Below are 19,493 nucleotides of genomic sequence, written 5' to 3'. Positions count from 1 at the left end.
AGGGGAAAAATGGTAAAAAAGCAAATTTAATGGCCCTTCACTTAAATGTCTGCAGAATTCGGATCAAAACAAATGACTAAATAGTACAAGTAGAGGTTTTGGATTTGATCTTGTAGCCATTATGGAGACACGGTTACGAAGAGCTTAAAGTTGGAGGCTGAATTTTCAGGAATATGTGAAAAGCAGAAAGGGAGGGATGGTGTAGTAGCTTTGTTAGTGAGAGATGGAATAACAATGAAGCAAGACATGATGCTGGTTTGGATTATGTAGAATCCTGACGGAGGTACTGGGGGGAGCAGTCCATAGATCCCCTAAAAGTAGCAGTTTTGTAGGACTGAGAATAAATGTTGATATAATAAGAATACATTTTAAAAAACCATTGCATGAACCATGGTTGATTTTAATCTTCATTTAGATTCTTGATCAAATTGATAAAAATACCTATGAGGAAGAGTTCATAGAGTGTATTCAGTGCAGTTTCTGAGAACATTGATCTAAACAAGGATCAGGTTATTTTCTATCTGATACTGTGTGATCAAGCAGGTTTAATAAAAGATCTCAGATTAAAAGTGACCACAAGATGGTAGAATTTGACACTCAGTTTGAGAAGGAGAAATCTGTGTCAGATTGAACTGTGCTAAACCTAATTATGGATAATTAAATGAGGATGAGGGCTGACAATTGCTGGAATGGACTAGGAAAAGTGGCTTAGCACAAAAGATTGTTGAAGAACAATGGCAGACAGATTACAAAGATAGTTCATGGTTCATAATGAAGGTATATCTAAGTGAGGAAGGACTGTAGAAAAACTATGAACTGACCACGGTTAACCAAGGAAGTTAAGGGTAGTATCCAACTGAAAGAAAAAAAATCCAGAGTGGCAGAAATTACTGGTAAACTGGGGATTGACAAAGTTTTAAAAGCCAACAAAAGATGTCCAAAAATAATAAACAGGGAGAAAATAGACTATGAGAGCAAATGAGCAAGTAATATTAAATATCGTCTTTAAGTATGGAGAAAGGAATGGAGAGGCCAGAGTGAACATAGACCTCTTGGAGAATGAGGCTAGTGAAATAATACTTGGAAACTAGGAACTGGAAAGGAGTTGAATAAATATTTTGCACCAGTCTTTGTGGTAGAGGATATTAATGGCATTCCAAAAGTACTAAATAATTAAGGGGGCCAAGAAAGCAAACAAATAGACTCAATAATTATCACCAGAGAAAAAGTACTAAAACATGAATGGAGCTAAAGGCTGATAGCTAAAAGGGTAATGGATGCACTGGTAGTAATCTTCCAAGAATCCTTGGAAAGTCAAGGGAATTGGAAAACTGATAATATAACACCTTTAATTAAAAAGAGAGAGAGAAGAAGTAGGCAATGAAAGGCCAGTTTTCACATCTGTCATTGGAAAAATATTAGAGTCTATTATAAAGGATTTAATAGTGCATTTAAAATACATAATATCATCAATCAGAGTCACATATCTTCATAAAGGGGAAATCCTGTCGGTCAAGTTTATTACAGGCTTTTGAGTTAACAAGCAGGAGAAATAAAGGAGAACAAGTGGATATAATATATTTGGATTTCCAAAGGCATTTGATAAGCTACTTAATAAGGCAAGAGCCCATGATGGTTGGGGCAATACATTAGCATGGATAGAGGATTGACGAACTAGATGAAGAGAGAGTGCAGAGATAAAGGGAGCGTTTTCAGATGGCAGCCTGTAACTTGTGAAAGTGCTACAGGAATCCTGTTATCACAGTGATTTACATTATATATCAGTGACTTGGATGAGGAAAGTGAATGCACTCTGTACACCTTTGTGGATGACAAAAAACGGTGGGAAGGCAAGTAGTGAGGATGATTCAAAGAGTCTACATTGTTATAGACAGGTTAGGTAAGTGGGCAAAGCTTGGCAGAGGGAATATAATGTGGACAAATGTAGGGTTATGCACCTTAGCACAAAGAAGAGCTGCATATTATTTAAATCTGAAAAGACTGTACGAAGTTGCAGCACAGAGAGATTTGCGGGTCCTTGTGCATGCATTGAAATTCAGCAGCTAATGTGGAAGGCAATTGGAATGTTGCCTTTATTGAATGAGCTGCAGTAGTTCATCTGAAATGCAGTAAAATGTTTGGCTATATCATTTGGAAAATCCATTTAAATCTGTAAGTATTAAATTGTATCAGAAGACAATGCTATGACAGACATTTTGTGTTAAATGCCTGTACGTAACATTAGTTGAAATTAACCAACTGGTACTGTTTTGGTTTTAAGATTTGGCAGTGAATTAATGTGCAAAGGCATTGATTATGTTGAGCCATTACAGTGATCCTTTAAAGCCTTGTTATTTATGTAAGCCTACTAAAGCTAAAAGTTAACTTGAAGTATAACTCTAGCACATCGAATAACTGTTGTGTAATTTGCTTTTTTCATTTATCAAAAAAATAAATAACATTCAGATGAAAATTTCAGTTGTTACACAGTAAAGTCTGTCTTCAAGAATTTAAAATCGGAGACATGTTCAATAAATTCTACGGGGAATTGGCGCAGAAGAGCAAACTTCCAGACACAGGTGTGTTTATTTTTACTTCATATTAACCATTTGTTAGAGAAGCACAAAAGGCAACATTTCTGATCCTTTTTTTAAAACTGTGAATAACCATATGACCATTAGCAAGCCACTGCAAGATTTTCTAAAAATTCTACCACTTTCTATTTTCATCATATAATATTTTAAGAAAATGGGAGAATGGAAATAGATTGGCAGTTTTAATCTCTGTATCTGGCAATTTCTGCTATTTCATATCAAACAAATCCCCTCCAAGATCTCTGGTGAAATGCATGTTAATGGCATTCAGAAATAACGTATGGCAGTTACAACTCCTAAATAGGAACAGATGATCCAGTCTTCCTTTCAAAAGATCATACAGTTTGATAAAAAAGATGACATCACAATGCAAAAGGAGGGGGTAATGCAGCATGCAGAGATTTGCTTGCCATGTTTAGGATAATACAGTGATAATCCATGTTATAATTCATCAGTGCTATGATTGATTTAGGAATGTTTACTGCCGTCAGAACTGGCAGTGTTACTTTGAAGTGGAATTGGATGTTTGGCATGGTAAATGGATAAGTGTGACACAGTAATCATTGGAAGGTGTGCCATTTTTCAGCATGAAACTATCATTCACTTCAATGAGTAAAATTTGCTAAAACACCAGTCTATGGTCTTCAATAGCTATAGGCATGTTTGCTTATTCTGGAAGTCATATGTTTTATACATTTTAATAAATATAACAGTCATTTATTTATGGAAACCTTTATAAGAAACAAAGATGTTTGTATTAATATTTATTTTAAATGACTTGTTTCACAGTGTTGGAGAAAGTATATGAGCTGTTGGGTGTTTTAGCTGAAGTGCAGCCTACTGAAATGCTTGATAATTCAGAAAAGCTTTATCGTGCCTACTTGAATGAATTGAAAATACAGGTGAGTTTGAAATCCTCTTTTTTTTTTGTAATGTACAATTTTGTTTTTAAGCATTGCTATTTTTAGATGTTTTTACCCCTCAACGTCGTCTTTCCACCAGGTGCAGAAATTGCGTGCCCTCTGTTTTGTCTTTGCATTGATTATGTTATAGAAAAATAAATGTTGAAGGTGATATACTTAGCTACTGTTTTCCATGTATTGCCAGTCTCCCATAGCTTTTCCCAAGGAAAATAGGGGATACACTGATCTGTAAATGAGGTGTACTCAATCTGTCACTGTGGTATAATATGTACTGATAGGCTTGTCTTTTTAGACAGGTCAGCGAGAAGATATTCTCGGTTTCTTTTTTGCTGTGAAACTGTTAAGCCTTTTTATAAAATTTTTTACAATTTCTCGCTCTTCAGATGACCTCTGCAACAAGACAGCCCAAATTTCTGGTGGTGTCAGGCTGTCTTAGAGGGTTAATAGCACTTATGGTAAACTTCACTAAATCCATTGAGGAAGGTGAGTTTCTTGTTTAAATTATGTTGAAATATTGACTTGCACTCCAACAACATGAAAAATATAACTACTTGTATATGTATTTTTTAGATCCAAGAACATCAAAAGAAATTTTTGACTGTGCAGTGAAAGCCATAAATTTAAAGGTTAGTTCAAAAGTGTGTAGAAAAATGTTTGCTCATTGGAAGGGTAACTGCATTAAGGTTAAACATTGCCTTGGGGTAATTGAGAAATCTTAGTGCCAAAGTGTCAGTGTTGTTTCAGACACAATTTAGCTGAAGGACCTATGAAGTTTGCAAACTGCCAAGGTGGTAGTGGGACATTAACGAGAGCATGATATCTGAAGGTATTGCTTTTCCAAAACATTGTTTTAAATGCAGGATTAATACATATATTGTGATTTCAGAGATGAATAATCTAATATATAAGTGTTTGGCTTGATATGACAGTAATTGGATAATTTACTTTCCATTGTCCATTAGGATTTTGCACTTCATGTACAAGCTTGGGCTTTAGTTAAATTTTAGGAAAACTAATATTTTAGTTTTAATTATATGCAATTTATAAGCATTACATGATTCTTACTGAGTAACCAGTGGGAAATAGTTTTTGGAAAATGAACAGAGTACCCTAGGATTGTGTTCTACCACCCTTTCAAATTGTTTCCTGATGGAGTGAGGTCCTAATCTCATTCTCTTTGCTGGAGCGAGGAGGAAAGTGAGAAACCAAATCAACCCACACCAGTTGGTACATTTATTGATCAATAATATAAGATCAGGTTGGGCAACTGCTGTGTATCCAAAAAATCTTATTGTTCAAAACCATTTTACAAAATATTGTAATGTAACCTGATCCAGAACATTTGAAATCCTATCTCTCCATCTACTAACCAAAACATTGATTTAAAAAAAGTGAAAATAACTTTGAATTTAAGTTCCTGCAATAACAAAGTATTTGAGAGTATATAGTCACTTTGGACTTACCATGCTGGGCTTTGGTTACCTTAGTTTTGTACAACATTATGAATAATTTTTGAGGGTGCTGATTCAATTTGGCTTTGTTTTTTCTGCTTACAGAAGTTGCCTATTCTAACTGTATTTTGCCTACATATCAATGAATAAGGACATATGTTAGATATGCTGATAGTAGTAAACAGCGGTTGCACAAATGTTGGCAGGTTGACTCACATAATGATTGTTTTGACACAAGGCAAAGATGACTCCTAAAAGAGCATTGGATTGATGAACAACACCACACACAGCAATAACTCAGTTAATATGCATATTTGCTGTTTCCAGTTGGAGGGATATCTAACCCACCCAAGTCAGACGAGTATTGTTTTCAGACTTATTGCAAGTAGTGTTTCTAAGGAAATGAAAATTTTAGTCACAAAGTACTGGGCCTCCATCAACTAATATACTTGATGGGAGTTATTGACAAGCAAGAGATTAAGTCTCTCACTCTCTCTCCCCCCTCTCTTTTTCGCTCTATTTTCCTCTTTGCCTCCCTTTTTTCTTTCATTTCTGAAAAAAAACTGGGTGCAATGCTGTTGGATACAAAGCAGTAGTAGAAGCAATAGACTGTCCAGTGCCTCTGAAAAGCAGAAGATGACGAATGTTACTATTCAGTAGCAACACAGAATGGTATGTTTCAATAAAATAATTGTGTTTCATTTTACAGATCGACATAAAGAGATATGCTGTTCCTTTAGGTAAGATATTTTTGATTAATTTATATCACTCCTTCAAATGTGTACAATTATGATGTAAGCTACGTGGTTTATGTATATTTTAATGTGTTTCATTTTGGAGTTTTGGCTTTTGAACTAATGGCACATGGGATTTTTGAGTGTCTGAAGGGTTTTAATGATCAACTTGTAGGTATTTCTGAAACCATGATGATTTATTTTGAAACACCATATTAGAGGGAGACATTCTGATGAGTAATGGAGTTTTGTTTACTTTGGGAGAGTTTACAAGCAAACAAAGGAAACAGTGTGATGAATTAAGCTTTTAGACAGAAGGTTCTAAAATAGTTTCTTTCTATGCGAAATACACATAACTTTTTAGTTTTAGTTTGGGCAGGTTTTCAGACATCTTGACTGAAGTTGAATAGCTGAAAAGATTGCTCCTGAGAGAGAGAAAGGTAATTTAGGACTGTGTATAGAGTTTACTTTAAAAGTTCAAGGCCAGAAGTGTTTGGTTACAACCCAGCAGTCATGAAGTAGTGAAACTGTCAAAGCTCATTTTTCTATTAAATCAAGGAAGAGTTATCAATTTAACCAGGAATTGCAGCCGCAACTGAGCCAATCCATATGTGGGATAGAGAAAGAAATCCTCTCTGCTGTTTGAGAATTTATAATGCAATGCTTTTGGAACTAACAGAGTTGTGTTTTTACCATGTGTTTCAAAATCTTTAAACATTTGTTATATGTAAATCTTTTGTTTTTGTTAAACCAAATATACAGCATTGTGTGTTTCAGTGAAAGGTCACCTTGTTTAAAAACCAACCAGGCAAAATATGACCTAGCAAACCAAATTTTCATTTGAGATCTGGCTTTTCTAATAGTACTACCAGCTGGGATCATAACACAAAAACCATTTGAAATTTGAAATGTTTTGATTACAGACGTCGATCAATATTCATCAAATGGATCCCAACTTTGGAAGTGGTATTAAAGACAGTAAACACCGGAAAATATACGGAAAACTGATAATTATATTGTTTAAATTTGTAATGAACTTGTCACTTTCATTTTATCTTGACGTTGCCCAGCATGTGTCAAAACCAAGTTTAAAAAGGTTGGCAGCTCTTTTGACAACAGACTCAGATGGCCATTCTTAATATGAGCAGTTGTTCATTGAATATTGGACAGCTATTTCAGCATCAAGTGCCATGCAATTTATCCCATCCTCATTGTACAGAGGAGCCTTGATTATCTGAATGACATGGGCATGAGTATTTTGTTTGGTTAATCGAATGCTGGATAACACAGTTTAACCAAGCATCGGGACCTTGTGCTCTTGTCCAGATAATCCGAAATTTGGATAGTCAAATGCCAGATCATCGAGGTTCCTCTGTGTATTTGTGCATACAGAATCACATGATAATGCTCAAGATGTAAAAATATGTTGCTGCTTATCTTGTGTTGGATACGAATAGATTGTAGCATACCAACCTGGTTGCTATTGAACAACAAATACCAGAGATTGAATTTGGCATCTTTATGGCCTCTATTGTTCAATACAACATTATACATTTAAATGTTAATTTCTCCCCCTGTTCAACTTGGTTATTTTGAGATGTGCTTACAAATTTATAAATTAAGCAATTGCTACAGCTGTAAATAGTTGTTAAGGGGAAATTGAATAAATGTGCCAGCAGGATGTCCAAGAGTTCAACACTTTTTGTTTTCTGTTTTTAGCTGGGTTGCGCCTGTTCACACTACATGCCAACCAGTTCAAGACCTGCCTCCTGGACAGTTACCAAGTACTGTTTGAAACAATGTCAAAATGGTGTGGCCATACAAATATTGAAATGAAAAAAGCTGGCTATGCGGCTCTTGAGAGTTTCCTGAAAGAGGTAATAAATTTTCCTTTAATTCCTGTACTATTCGAATGGAGTTTGCAAGTAATACATTCTTGACGTACCTGACAGGTTAATAAAAAAATTCTTCATCTAACTTCCTCTTTCTGGAAGCTGTGCAGCAATCCTCATAAGCTGGTCATTTGTCTTGGGTTTTTTTCAACAAATTTATGTCTATAACTTATAAGAAGTGAAACCATTGTTTCATTTAAACATAATGAAAAGATGTTGAGAAGAGAGTTATGTTATCAACTTTCATCTTATACTCATCAGGACAGAATTCCAAGAATATCAAATCTGACAGGAACAATTGGGTGATTGGTTGGCATGAGACCCTAGTTGGTAGAGCATTGCCAAGAAGAATGCATTTCGAAACAGTTAACAGTCTTTTTCACTCTGAGTCATGCCAAAAGAAATCATACTCAAAGAATTTCAGTCAACCGAGAAAGCCAAAAACTTGAAATTGACTGTTTAACTACCAACTTCGATGCTAATGGTAATCTGTACCACAACAGCCACGATAGTTAACTGTTCACTATCCGCAATCAATTCAGATATTGAACCGATTTGTTTTTATTTAAATTCGAACCAGGCAAATTTGGGAGTGCTGTAGAGAGTGGTTGACCCTCATTGTTCAATTGCAATGTGTGGACGTGATCTTTCAGTCTGCGAAAGACAGGACCTTGTATGTGAATATATATGGCTCTGGCATCTGTAAGTGAGTCATGATCTTAAATTGGTTGTTTGTGTTATGAACATGATCAATATTAGGTTGTTAATATGATCAGTATTATTTAATAAGTTTTGTCCAACATAAGAATCAGATGTAATGTTGGACACTACAGGCTGAATTTTCCCACACTTTTGCCAAGTGTCAATTTTAAGCTGTTGCATTGATGCCTGGTAACTTTGCTTCGACAATTTTCTGTCGTGCATCTTATTAAGTAGGCACTAGGGATCTGTGCTGGATCCATTGTTCTTCATCATTTATCCAAATGACTTGGATGAGAATTTAAGAAGCATGGTTAGTAGGTTTGTGCATGACATCAAAATTGGTGGTATAATGGATAGTGAAGAAGATGATCTAAGGTTACAAAGGGGTCTTGATCGATTGGGCCAATGGGTCGAGGAGTGGCAGATGGAGTTTAGTTTGCATAAATATGAGGTATTGCACTTTGATAAGATGAACAAGGGCAAAACTTATGCAGTTAATGGTAGGGTCCTGGGTATAGAACAGAGATCTAGGGGTTCAATGACATAGTTCTTTGAAAATTGCATCACAGGTAGACAGGGTGGTAAGGAAGGTTTTTGGAGTGTTTGTTTCATTGCTGAGACCATTGAGTATAGGAATTGGGATGTCATGTTGCAGTTGTACAGGATGTTGGTGAGGCCACTTTTGAAATTCTGTGTACATTTCCGGTCACCCTGCTATAGGAAGCATATTATTAAATTGGAGAGGATGCAGAATAGATTTACAAGGATGTTACAGGGACTGGACGGTTTGAATTATAAGGAGAGGCTGGATAGGCTGCGACTTTTTTCACTGGAGTATAGGAGGTTGAGGGATGACCTCCGAGAGGTTTATAAAATCATGAGGGGCATAGATAAGGTGAATAGCAAAGGTAACGGGGTTTAAAACTGTTTTCAAGGTGTGAGGAGAGAGATTTAAAAGGTGCCTGAGGACAACATTTTCACACAGAGGGTGATTCATATGTGAAATGAACTGCTAGGGGAAATGGTAGATGCAAGTGCCAGTACAACATTTAAAAGACGTTTGGTCAGATTGAGAGAGATATGGGCCAAATACAGGCAAACGGGGCTAGTTTAGTTTGGGAAACTTGGTCGGCATGGATGAATTGAACCGAAGAGTCTTTTTCTGTGTTGTATGATTATATGTCATCGCTCTTTCACAATATGTGCTTAGCAATGGCAGAGTGTTCATCAGTGCTAACACCTCACAGCCATGGTGCTTTATTTAAATCTGATTTGGAGATGCCGGTGTTGGACTGGAGTGTACAAAGTTAAAAATCACACAACACCAGGTTATAGTCCAACAGGTTTAATTGGAAGCACACCTGATGAAAGACGCTCCTTCATCAGGTGATATTGGAGGACACGGTTGTAAGGCACAGAATTTATAGCAAAAGTTTACAATGTGATGTGACTGAAATTATACATTGAAACATACCTTGATTGTCTGTTGAGTCTTTCATCCGTTCGAATACCATGATAGTTTCACTTCTTTCATGTGTAAATCACAAAACCTTTTTTTAAAAAAGTTGCATTCTCGGGTTAGCTGTTAACAATGGTGATAGCTAGACAATATGTTGAAGGTGTTGGCCCCCTGTGTTCTCTGTCTATGCCATGATGTTTATGCGGGCATAGACCGAGAACACGGGGCCAACACCTTCAACATATTGTCTAGCTATCACCATTGTTAACAGCTAACCCGAGAATGCAACTTTTTTAATAAAAGGTTTTGTGATTTACACATGAAAGAAGTGAAACTATCACTGTATTCTAACAGATGAAAGGCTTAACAGACAATCAATTTTGCAATGTATAATTTCAGTTACATCACACTGTAAATTTTTGCGATAAATTCTGTTAGGATTGAGCCCTCCACTATCACCGGATGAAGGAGCGTCGCTCTGAATGCTGGTGTGCTTCCAATTAAATCTGTTGGACTATAACCCGGTGTTGTGTTATTTATAACTTCTTTTAAACCCAGTTGTACACTGGTTCAAATACTACAAGTCAAGAACTGCCCTTTTTGTATTGCTTTGCTGTTCCAAATGCCATGGTTGAGTATGGCAAGTTGATACCCCATTTCGAATATGGAGACTGGAGATCCTGGTGGATGGAGCCATGTAGAGGGGTAACATCTTTTTTACACAGGACCACTAGAGGATATCACAACACCAGCAGTTGCGAGCTTGGCCAGAAGTAGCCACCTGGTTCAGTGTGGTATCCACAGGATGGAGGAACATGCAATAATGCAGAAAGGAGTTGAATGACTTTGTCTGCTTCACACAGGAAAGTGCCATCATCTTCTCTCTGCTACCTCACACTCTCACTCCATTACTGCACCCATCTCCCACCAAAGCACTTGGGTCTCTCATGATCACTGTTGCATGTGTTATCTTCACTCAATGTTCTCACCCATCCCATCATTTCCCATTCCCCAGAAAAAAAACACAGCCTTCAACCCCCCCCCCCCCCCCCCCCACCCCGTACTTGTGCTCACTCATTCAGCACATCTCACCACCTTTCTTGACTGAGGATGGACAAGCCCCCCAACTTCGTGGATATAGGTTGCAGGTGGTCGTAGCCCATGGAGCATGTCTTGATGGATTGGGAATGGTGCTAACATTGTCATGACTGTGGGACATGATGTCAGATTACCTTTGAGCATTTTAAGTTTGATTACAACTTTGGAGATTGCTGAGAAAACTCAGCAGGTATGGTAGCATCTGTGGAGAGAAAGCAGAGTTAATGTTTCGTGTCCAGTGATGCCGAGGAAAGGTCACTGGACCCAAAATGTTAATTCTGCTTTCTCTCCACAGATGCTGCCAGACCTGAGTTTCCCCAACTATTTCTGTTTTTGCTTCTGATTTCCAATATCCACAATTCTTTTTGCAATACAACATGCCCTTTAAGTAAAAGGAATATAGTGAAAAGTTGACTGCAAATGTACATTCTGTGACTGCTTGGAGACAGAGAGAGAGAGAGAAAATGCACTACAAACCAAACTTCTTATCTCCTGGGCTTATCTCAGCATGTGAGCGTGATGATTACTATCTCCTGATGAAGGAGCATCGCTCCGAAAGCTAGTGTGCTTCCCATTAAACCTGTTGGACTATAACCTGGTGTTGTGTGATTTTTTTTTTTAACTATGAGCATGATACTTTAAAAAAAAACTGTTGTGAAGGCAAGAGCCATAATTGCAATTTAAGGACAGGAGTTAAAAGTGGCTTCGACCCTTATCTATGTCAGCTGGTAACCTGACTCACTGGTATGTGGACTATTTTCCCGTGAGGCTGTTATCTCTGAGGCCAGCTGTTTAAACACCCGTACGCTGCAGGTAAAGAAACGGAAGTGGTTATTAACTCCAAGTGGTGCCAGTCAGCTACTGCCGAAAAGAATCAAGATAAAAGAGTTTCAGTCACTTACAAAGCCAAAAGTCTTAAAGTTAACCATTCAACTACTAATGTTAACGTTTAACTATCTACTGTCCAAAAAATAAGGTGTTTTTTTTTCAGGTTTTTCTCTTTTGGATTCAATGGTTATTTCTAATCTGTTTACATGTATGTTGCTATTATTTCTTCTCACATTTTACAATTAGTAGGCTCACCCTTCATGTTAGTTCAAGGCAGCCTGGTTAAATTGGCTTCTTTTAAAACATGTTCATTTAATTCTGGAAAAAAGGTTACCTACAAGGGACGAGGTCCTTTTAAAATTAAACTAGTTGTAACCAACTGTGGGGGTAGGTAAATAATCAAGAGAAGCCGGTTCACTCCTCCTCATCTCAAGAGCTTAATGGTTTGAGGTATCTTGTTTGCATTCATAACAAACTGGGTGGCCTCACCCAAGGAATAGTTGTAACAACATCGAAGCATGGAGAAGACATTGATGCTCTGAGTTTCAAGCCAGACATAGGTGCAGTCTGTTTTCTCACTGCTACCTGAAAGAATAGCAACCTGCATATAAATGAGGTGAAATTAAATTGAGATTTTAATATCTGCAAATAGAACCCTTACCTCCTACTAACAAGATTTTCATCTAACTGATGAAACTTTGAGCGGAAAATTGGATCTTTTCTCTCCATTATGAGAATCTCATTTTCCATTCTTGCAATAATCTCCCAACTTATTGTCATTGCCCACATCTTTCAGAAACTGGGAACATTTTATTCTATCTTCTGACTTTTGCAACTGTGGGCCATTTGGTTACAGTTAACTATTTAGCCCAGTGTGAAATTTGAAGGAATATGTGTTTTGATATGATCAAACAGTCTTTGGGACATATGGCATAAATATTTACCCTCCTCTAGCGTCTCTAACTCTCTCCTTCTAATATGGAGATGAGACCGACTCATGGCGTTCATATGTGGTCAGATTTTAAACATTTTGACAAGACTTGGAATGTATCTTATTGTTTTGTTGGTTTTATTATGGCTTTATTAACCAGCATTGTTGGTTTTAATTATTTGTCTATCTACACTTCCAAATTCTTTTGCTCCATTTACCAGTTAATACTTAGTGTGTGGCCTCCTTATTCCTCCTACCAAAACAATGCCACCTTTATAATGAAATTAATTTGCAATTTCACCTAAAATTAGATTCCTACTGTTTATGTGTCAACTCTTTCAATAGTTAATTCTGATTATAAAGACATTCTTGATACAGCGGTGTCCTGGGTACAATGATAATATCTTTTAATTTTTCTTTGAACAAAAGCATTGTGGTGTTTGAGGATCCTGCAATTTTGTCCCAGCTTTGACGAGATGTATTGTGGGTGATATTGGACCAGCTGCCTGTTATATGTAGTGTCTGATTTTCCATTCCTTGGAGTTTATTTTAATTCAAATAAAACCTTCGATTTGATCATAATGGATTATCTTCAGATGTATCCCAAAGCTAATTTTGTGTTTTGCAGTGGGGCATTGTCACTGCCAGTGATCTTATCTGCATATTTATCTATATGTAATATTGTTACATTGAATTCATCAGCAGTCTGCTCAAACTGGCCAAGCTGTTAAGCACACACTCTTTATCTTTCCCATACACAGATTGCATTGCAAGTGGCAGAAGATGCTCATTTACACAAAGATAAGTTGCAGTACTTCATGCAACAGTTTTATAGCATTATCCGGACAATGGAATCAAGCACTAAAGAACTCTCTATTGCTATCCGAGGATATGGACTTTTTGCAGCTGTATGTTTCACTTTTTTAACCCTGTTATTACTTGGTTTATACAGCATAACAAATAAAGAAATAAAAGAAGTCTTTCCATTAATATTAGCTAATTTTTCAAGTATTACAAAACAGTAAGGTCTCATTGACTTTTGCATTATGATGCAGTGAATAGGTGATAGCTTCATTAGTTGAACTGAAAATTACTCAGCAGAGCAGTTGGTATATTTTGTTTCCACACATAATGTTTACTTGGATTAAACTGGAGAGTTAAATTCCTAATGAATGTTTGCATTAAGTTACTAGGATTGAGGCATTACTGAGGAAGATAAAATTTGGCTATTTCTCTATGGTGCACATGAACTACGAGTGCCTGATACATATTAGAATCCAATAAGAAGGATATAACCGGAACCAATGATTGCAAAATTTAAGAGCATTTATTTGTACAGTTGCATTTTTCAAGCCAGCACCTTCTAACCCAACGGCCACACTTTTAAGGTGTGTTTATTTAAGGGACGCAGGTGAATCTCCATTCATTGCCCTCGTGAATTTATTCTTGATTTTATACAACTGTTTTTTCTAATTTGATATGTTGGGTTGTTGCTGTGCAAAGTAGCAATTTCTTTTGCTACTGTATATTTACTAATTGTTCTCTAACTGTGATTCATTGTGTAGCCTTTTCAATTCCTTCCCAGGATATAGGCATTACTAGCTCAGCCAGCATTTATTGCCTTTTCCTAACTACCCTTGAGAAGTTGGTGGTGAGATGCCATTTGAAAATTTGGAGTCATTGGGGTATAAATGCATCTACAGTGCTTTTAAAGAGTTCCATGGTTTTGAAATCATGTCAGTGAAGGAACAGTATTATAGTTCTAAATTAGATGGGGTGTGATTTTTTTTTAGGGTGGACAAACTCCTCCTGAAAAGGCAAAATGGCACAGATTTAGTGTCTGCAAACTGTTGTATACTGGAGGTATTATCCAAGATGTGCATTGGGACTCCCCTAATGTCCTGGGCCTGCCCACTTAGGTGGGAATCACCCAAGAAGTTTGAATGTCTGATAGGCAATTCACCTGCTCCCTGTGACTCTCCACAAAAGTCTCCAAACCTGAGCGAATGACGAAGACTTCAACAGGTTTCTTCCATCACGTACTTAATTGAATAATTGGGCAGGAAATGTTGGACAGAAATTCCCATCTAACTCCAGGGGAAAAATAGATTTTACTCCCTGATCCCCCCCAATCACATCCAATCCAACCAAAGTATCCCCCTGACCACCTGATTCAACAAGAATCCCAACCTCACTATCCAAACCATCCTGATGAGCTCCTGACTCAACCCATTACCCTCCTACCATGTAGAGTAAAGAACCCCAGTCTAATTCAGTCTTACATGCTAGATGTAACCATTTGATTTTTGGTATTGTTTAAGTTGTGCTTTCTTTATACTTTCTCTGGTAACTCAAAATTCTTTTTATAATTTGGAGACCTAACTTCTTTTAAGGAAAAAATTGCCAAGGATTTGAAGTGGAAGGCTTGAGGGAGGGGATGTGACAGTGGAATTAGTTTTCAAAGTGAGAGTGGAGAGATGGCACAAACAAATGCACAAGGTAGTTTCTTTATGTACTGCAACTGGTATGTAACAATCCAACAGAAATAATGTTGAAAATTAAAGCATCAGATCAATATCTTTTTAAGTACTTTCTGGGAGTGCAATATTTATTTTGGATGAACTCAATGACAATAGTACAGTCTCAATGCAGACTCAAATTATTTTATGTGATTCCCTTATTCTGTGATATAGCCCTGTAAGGCTGTGGATTCTCATCATGTTGACTTCATGTACACGGAGCTGATTCAGCGTTGTAAGCAGATGTATCTCACTGAGGCAGACACAGAGGATGACAATATTTATCAGCTTCCCAGTTTCTTAGACTCGATTGCAAGTGTCATCTTCCACATGGACAAAGTAAGTTGATGTGGTGTTATTTTCTTTGGAAAATTTGTAATCATCCCATATTTGTCTTTTTTTTTCCTGTAGAGTTTTGTGTTTTGAGAATGCATGTAAGTTCAAAGTTAATTTGTAGTTCTCAACTTATTTAATTGATTATGAATGATCTTTTAATGGCAATATATGCAAAGCTGTGAAATCATTGATGATTTCAAGTAAATATTTCATTTACATCTTGATTTTTTAAAAGAATAATTTCCATTGCCACACACTGTACAGTCACTTGAAGGTGAGTAAATCTTTTGTTTTATCATCATCATTATGATTGCTGAATCCTACTTCTGTTTGGTATATTCACTAGTTGTAGGGCTGAGATTTGAAGCTCACCACATAGGAATCGCACCTATAGGCCATGTCTTCCTACTCTGCACCATGGAATACAAGATTGCCTAGAATAAGTAGAATTAATATTTTAGTCACTGAAGAGCCTAATTTATTGTTAAAATTGGTCCTCAAAACCTAGTTAAAATACTCATTTGCACTGCAATTTTTAAAACAGTGAAAGGCAAATTCAGTTGCATTTAGTGGTGATAACACAGAACAAAAAAAAAGCTTGTTAACTATTTGTATATTCTGAATTATTTTTAAAAATGTCATTTGCATTTTAATAATTATTGGATGTACTTTTCCTTTGCAGATCCCTGACATTTATACTTCTGTGTTAGAACGTCTGTTGGTTGTTCAGATTGACAGCTTCCCACTGTACAGTGTGCGGATGCAGCCAGTTTGTTGTCATTCCATAATTAAACTGTTCATAGCCCTTGCAGGAAAGGGCCCTGTTCTCTGGAGTTTTATTAGCACTGTAGGTCAGTACCAATCCCCAATATTCAAATTTGTTAAACTGTTCCATCAGTCTCTTGTCAGCGGTGCACTGTCTGCATTGGTGATTTGCAAACTTGTGTCTATTTACCAATGGTGGGTTTCATAGAGCTTGTGTCAACACTGGGAATGATCACTTTGGCTGGACTGCCAAAATATTCCCAAGATGTGTTGACATAGGATTACATTAAGGGCACTTTTGTGGCTTCAAAGAAACTGTTGTGTAGCCTGATGTCACTGAATGCGTTTTGATGTGCTTAATCAGTTTATACAATAGAAATTAGCAGCTTCGAACCATTCTTATGGAAATATGTTGAAATTCAGAGACCAAGTAGGGTGACTGGCAATTTTCAGTTAGGTGCTGAGAAATTTGCATTTCTGTTCCTTTCTGTGACTAAGATCATCAATCTGTTCTGTTTTTATGCAAATTTTGTAAGAGCAGTGAGAATTGTTTTCAGAAGCAGTGAAGAGTTTAATGTTTTGATTTAGTATTTCTAATTTTTTTCTATTATTATAGATTCAAATTGAAACTGACTTTTGCTGTTCAGATTGGGAGCAAGAACATTTTGTGCTTATACACATACCTGTTGATGTAATGAAAAATAAGTTCATTACTATTGTATTGATGATTATTGACCCACATCAAGTTTCTACTTAAAGCAATATGAGAAACTGTAACATGGCAGAAGTGTTAAGATTGTTCTTAAACATCTGGCAATCAATTCAGGAGTGCCAAATCAAAATTTCAAAGTTCTATTTGTGGAAACTACTCTCACTGTTCTTATGACTGTTGCACAAAAATGAATTGAAACTGTACCCTTGTCTGTAACTGGCCCATTTACATTTTGTTAGTTATTGTTTTATTTTAAATTTTTAAAAATATTCTGTTTCAGTGCATCAAGGTCTAATTCGTGTTTGTTCAAAGCCAGTTCTGCTTCCAGGGGTAAGAAAAATCTCCATGACCTCTGCTTCCTTCGACAACAATCATGACCAGATGCACTAAAGTTGCATGTGTAAATATTAGCATAAAATTGCTTAAGGAATGAGAGTGAAATTCTTTTGATCACAATTAAACCGAGGCACCGAAAGTTATATTCTCAATAGGAGCCAATGCCTCTGTTAATGTAGCAAGAAAGGAATTTTGTGCCGGTATTAACAAAACGTTAGTTCAGAGACAATATCTGTTGTGCTCAGTATTTAAAATGTGTAGAAAATGTCTTTGTTTCCTAAACTGTAAGTATTAAAATACTTAGTGAGCTGATCCTGTGCCTTGCCACTTTAACTATTGCTACCTTTCTTGATTGACATTTGTGTTTTTATCCTGCAATGTTCCACCAAAGACAGTGCAAAATTTAGTAGTTCCTTAACTGTTGGTCTTCAGAAATTTGGCACCTCTGTTATTTTCTTCGAGGAGAAAGTGAGGACTGCAGATGCTGGAGATCAGAGCTGAAAATGTGTTGCTGGAAAAGCGCAGCAGATCAGGCAGCATCCAAGGAGCAGGAGAATCGACGTTTCGGGCATGAGCCCTTCTTCAGGAATGAGGAAGGTAGGGAGGACGGACTTGGGGGAGGGGCATTGGAAATGCGATAGGTGGAAGGAGGTCAAGGTGAGGGTGATAGGCCGGAGTGGGGTGGGGGCGGAGAGGTCAGGAAGAAGATTGCAGGTTAGGAAGGCGGTGCTGAGTTCGAGGGATTTGACTGAGACAAGGTGGGGGGAGGGGAAATGAGGAAACTGGAGAAATCTGAGTTCATCCCTTGTGGTTGGAGGGTTCCTAGGCGGAAGATGAGGCGCTCTTCCTCCAAAAATCGTGTTGCTATGGTCTGGCGATGGAGAAGTTACTATAAACCGACCAACACCCACAGCTACCTAGACTACACCTCCTCCCACCCTGTCCCCTGTAAAAACGCCATCCCATATTCCCAATTCCTTCGTCTCCGCCACATCTGCTCCCAGGAGGACCAGTTCCAATACTGTACAACCCAGATGGTCTCCTTCTTCAAGGACCGCAATTCCCCCCCTGACGTGATCGACAATGCCCTCCACCGCATCTCCTCCACTTCCCGCTCCTCCGCCCTTGAACCCCGCCCTTCCAATCGCCACCAGGACAGAACCCCACTGGTCCTCACCTACCACCCGAACAACCACCATAAACAGCGTATCATCCATCGTCATTTCCGCCACCTCCAAACGGACCCCACCACCGGGGATATATTTCCCTCCCCTCCCCTATCAGTGTTCTGAAAAGATCACTCCCTCTGTGACTCCCTCGTCAGGTCCACAACCCCCACCAACCCAACCTCCACTCCCGGCACCTTCCCCTGCAACCGCAAGAAATGCAAAACTTGCGCACACACCTCCCCCCTTACTTCCCTCCAAGGCCCCAAGGGATACTTCCATATCCACCACAAATTCACCTGCACCTCCGCGCACATCATTTATTGCATCCACTGCACAGAATGTGGTCTCCTCTATATTGTGGAGACAGGCCGCCTACTTGCAGAACGTTTCAGAGAACACCTCTGGGACACCCGGACCAACCAACCCAACCACTCCGTGGCTCAACACTTCAACTCCCCTTCCCACTCCACCAAGGACATGCAGGTCCTTGGACTCCTCCATCGCCAGACCATAGCAACACGACGATTGGAGGAAGAGCGCCTCATCTTCCGCCTGGGAACCCTCCAACCACAAGGGATGAACTCAGATTTCTCCAGTTTCCTTATTTTCCCCTCCCCCCACCTTGTCTCAGTCAAATCCCTCGAACTCAGCACCGCCTTCCTAACCTGCAATCTTCTTCCTGACCTCTCCGCCCCCACCCCCACTCCGGCCTATCACCCTCACCTTGACCTCCTTCCACCTATTGCATTTCCAACGCTCCCCCCTACCTTTTTATCTTAGCCTGCTGGACACACTTTCCTCATTGCTGAAGAAGGGCTCATGCCAGAAACATCGATTCTCCTGCTCCTTGGATGCTGCCTGACCTGCACTTTTCCAGCAACACATTTTCAGCGCCTCTGTTATTTATCTGACTCTTGAAACAGATTCTGCCATTTGCTGTCCATTGCCTTTTCTTTTTGTGGTTCTTGTGGTTCTTGAACTCATGTTTAAAGCTTTGCTCCTACATGACTGTAATGAGTTGTGCACTTTTCTTCCAATTCATAA

At 38.1% G+C, this 19,493-nt stretch overlaps 1 protein-coding gene across 4 annotated transcripts in view; it reads left to right on the top strand.

The window, feature by feature from the left end:
* prkdc (protein kinase, DNA-activated, catalytic subunit) overlaps window positions 1-19,493 on the top strand; it is a 255,219-nt gene that overhangs the window by 12,744 nt on the left and 222,982 nt on the right. For all 4 annotated transcript variants that reach the window (XM_072570496.1, XM_072570494.1, XM_072570493.1 and 1 more), the window contains exons 5-14: window positions 2,480-2,579; window positions 3,384-3,496; window positions 3,901-4,000; window positions 4,088-4,143; window positions 5,678-5,708; window positions 7,422-7,579; window positions 13,374-13,520; window positions 15,306-15,470; window positions 16,150-16,318; window positions 17,225-17,274. In XM_072570496.1, the coding sequence (XP_072426597.1) occupies window positions 2,480-2,579; window positions 3,384-3,496; window positions 3,901-4,000; window positions 4,088-4,143; window positions 5,678-5,708; window positions 7,422-7,579; window positions 13,374-13,520; window positions 15,306-15,470; window positions 16,150-16,318; window positions 17,225-17,274 (1,089 nt within the window). The remainder of the gene's footprint in view (window positions 1-2,479; window positions 2,580-3,383; window positions 3,497-3,900; window positions 4,001-4,087; window positions 4,144-5,677; window positions 5,709-7,421; window positions 7,580-13,373; window positions 13,521-15,305; window positions 15,471-16,149; window positions 16,319-17,224; window positions 17,275-19,493) is intronic.

Source organism: Chiloscyllium punctatum, chromosome 5 (genome assembly GCF_047496795.1).
Source record: "Chiloscyllium punctatum isolate Juve2018m chromosome 5, sChiPun1.3, whole genome shotgun sequence".
NCBI classification, from domain to species: domain Eukaryota; kingdom Metazoa; phylum Chordata; class Chondrichthyes; order Orectolobiformes; family Hemiscylliidae; genus Chiloscyllium; species Chiloscyllium punctatum.
The sequence above is the reverse complement of the archived record's forward strand: the minus strand, read 5'-3'. Positions and strand labels throughout refer to the sequence as shown.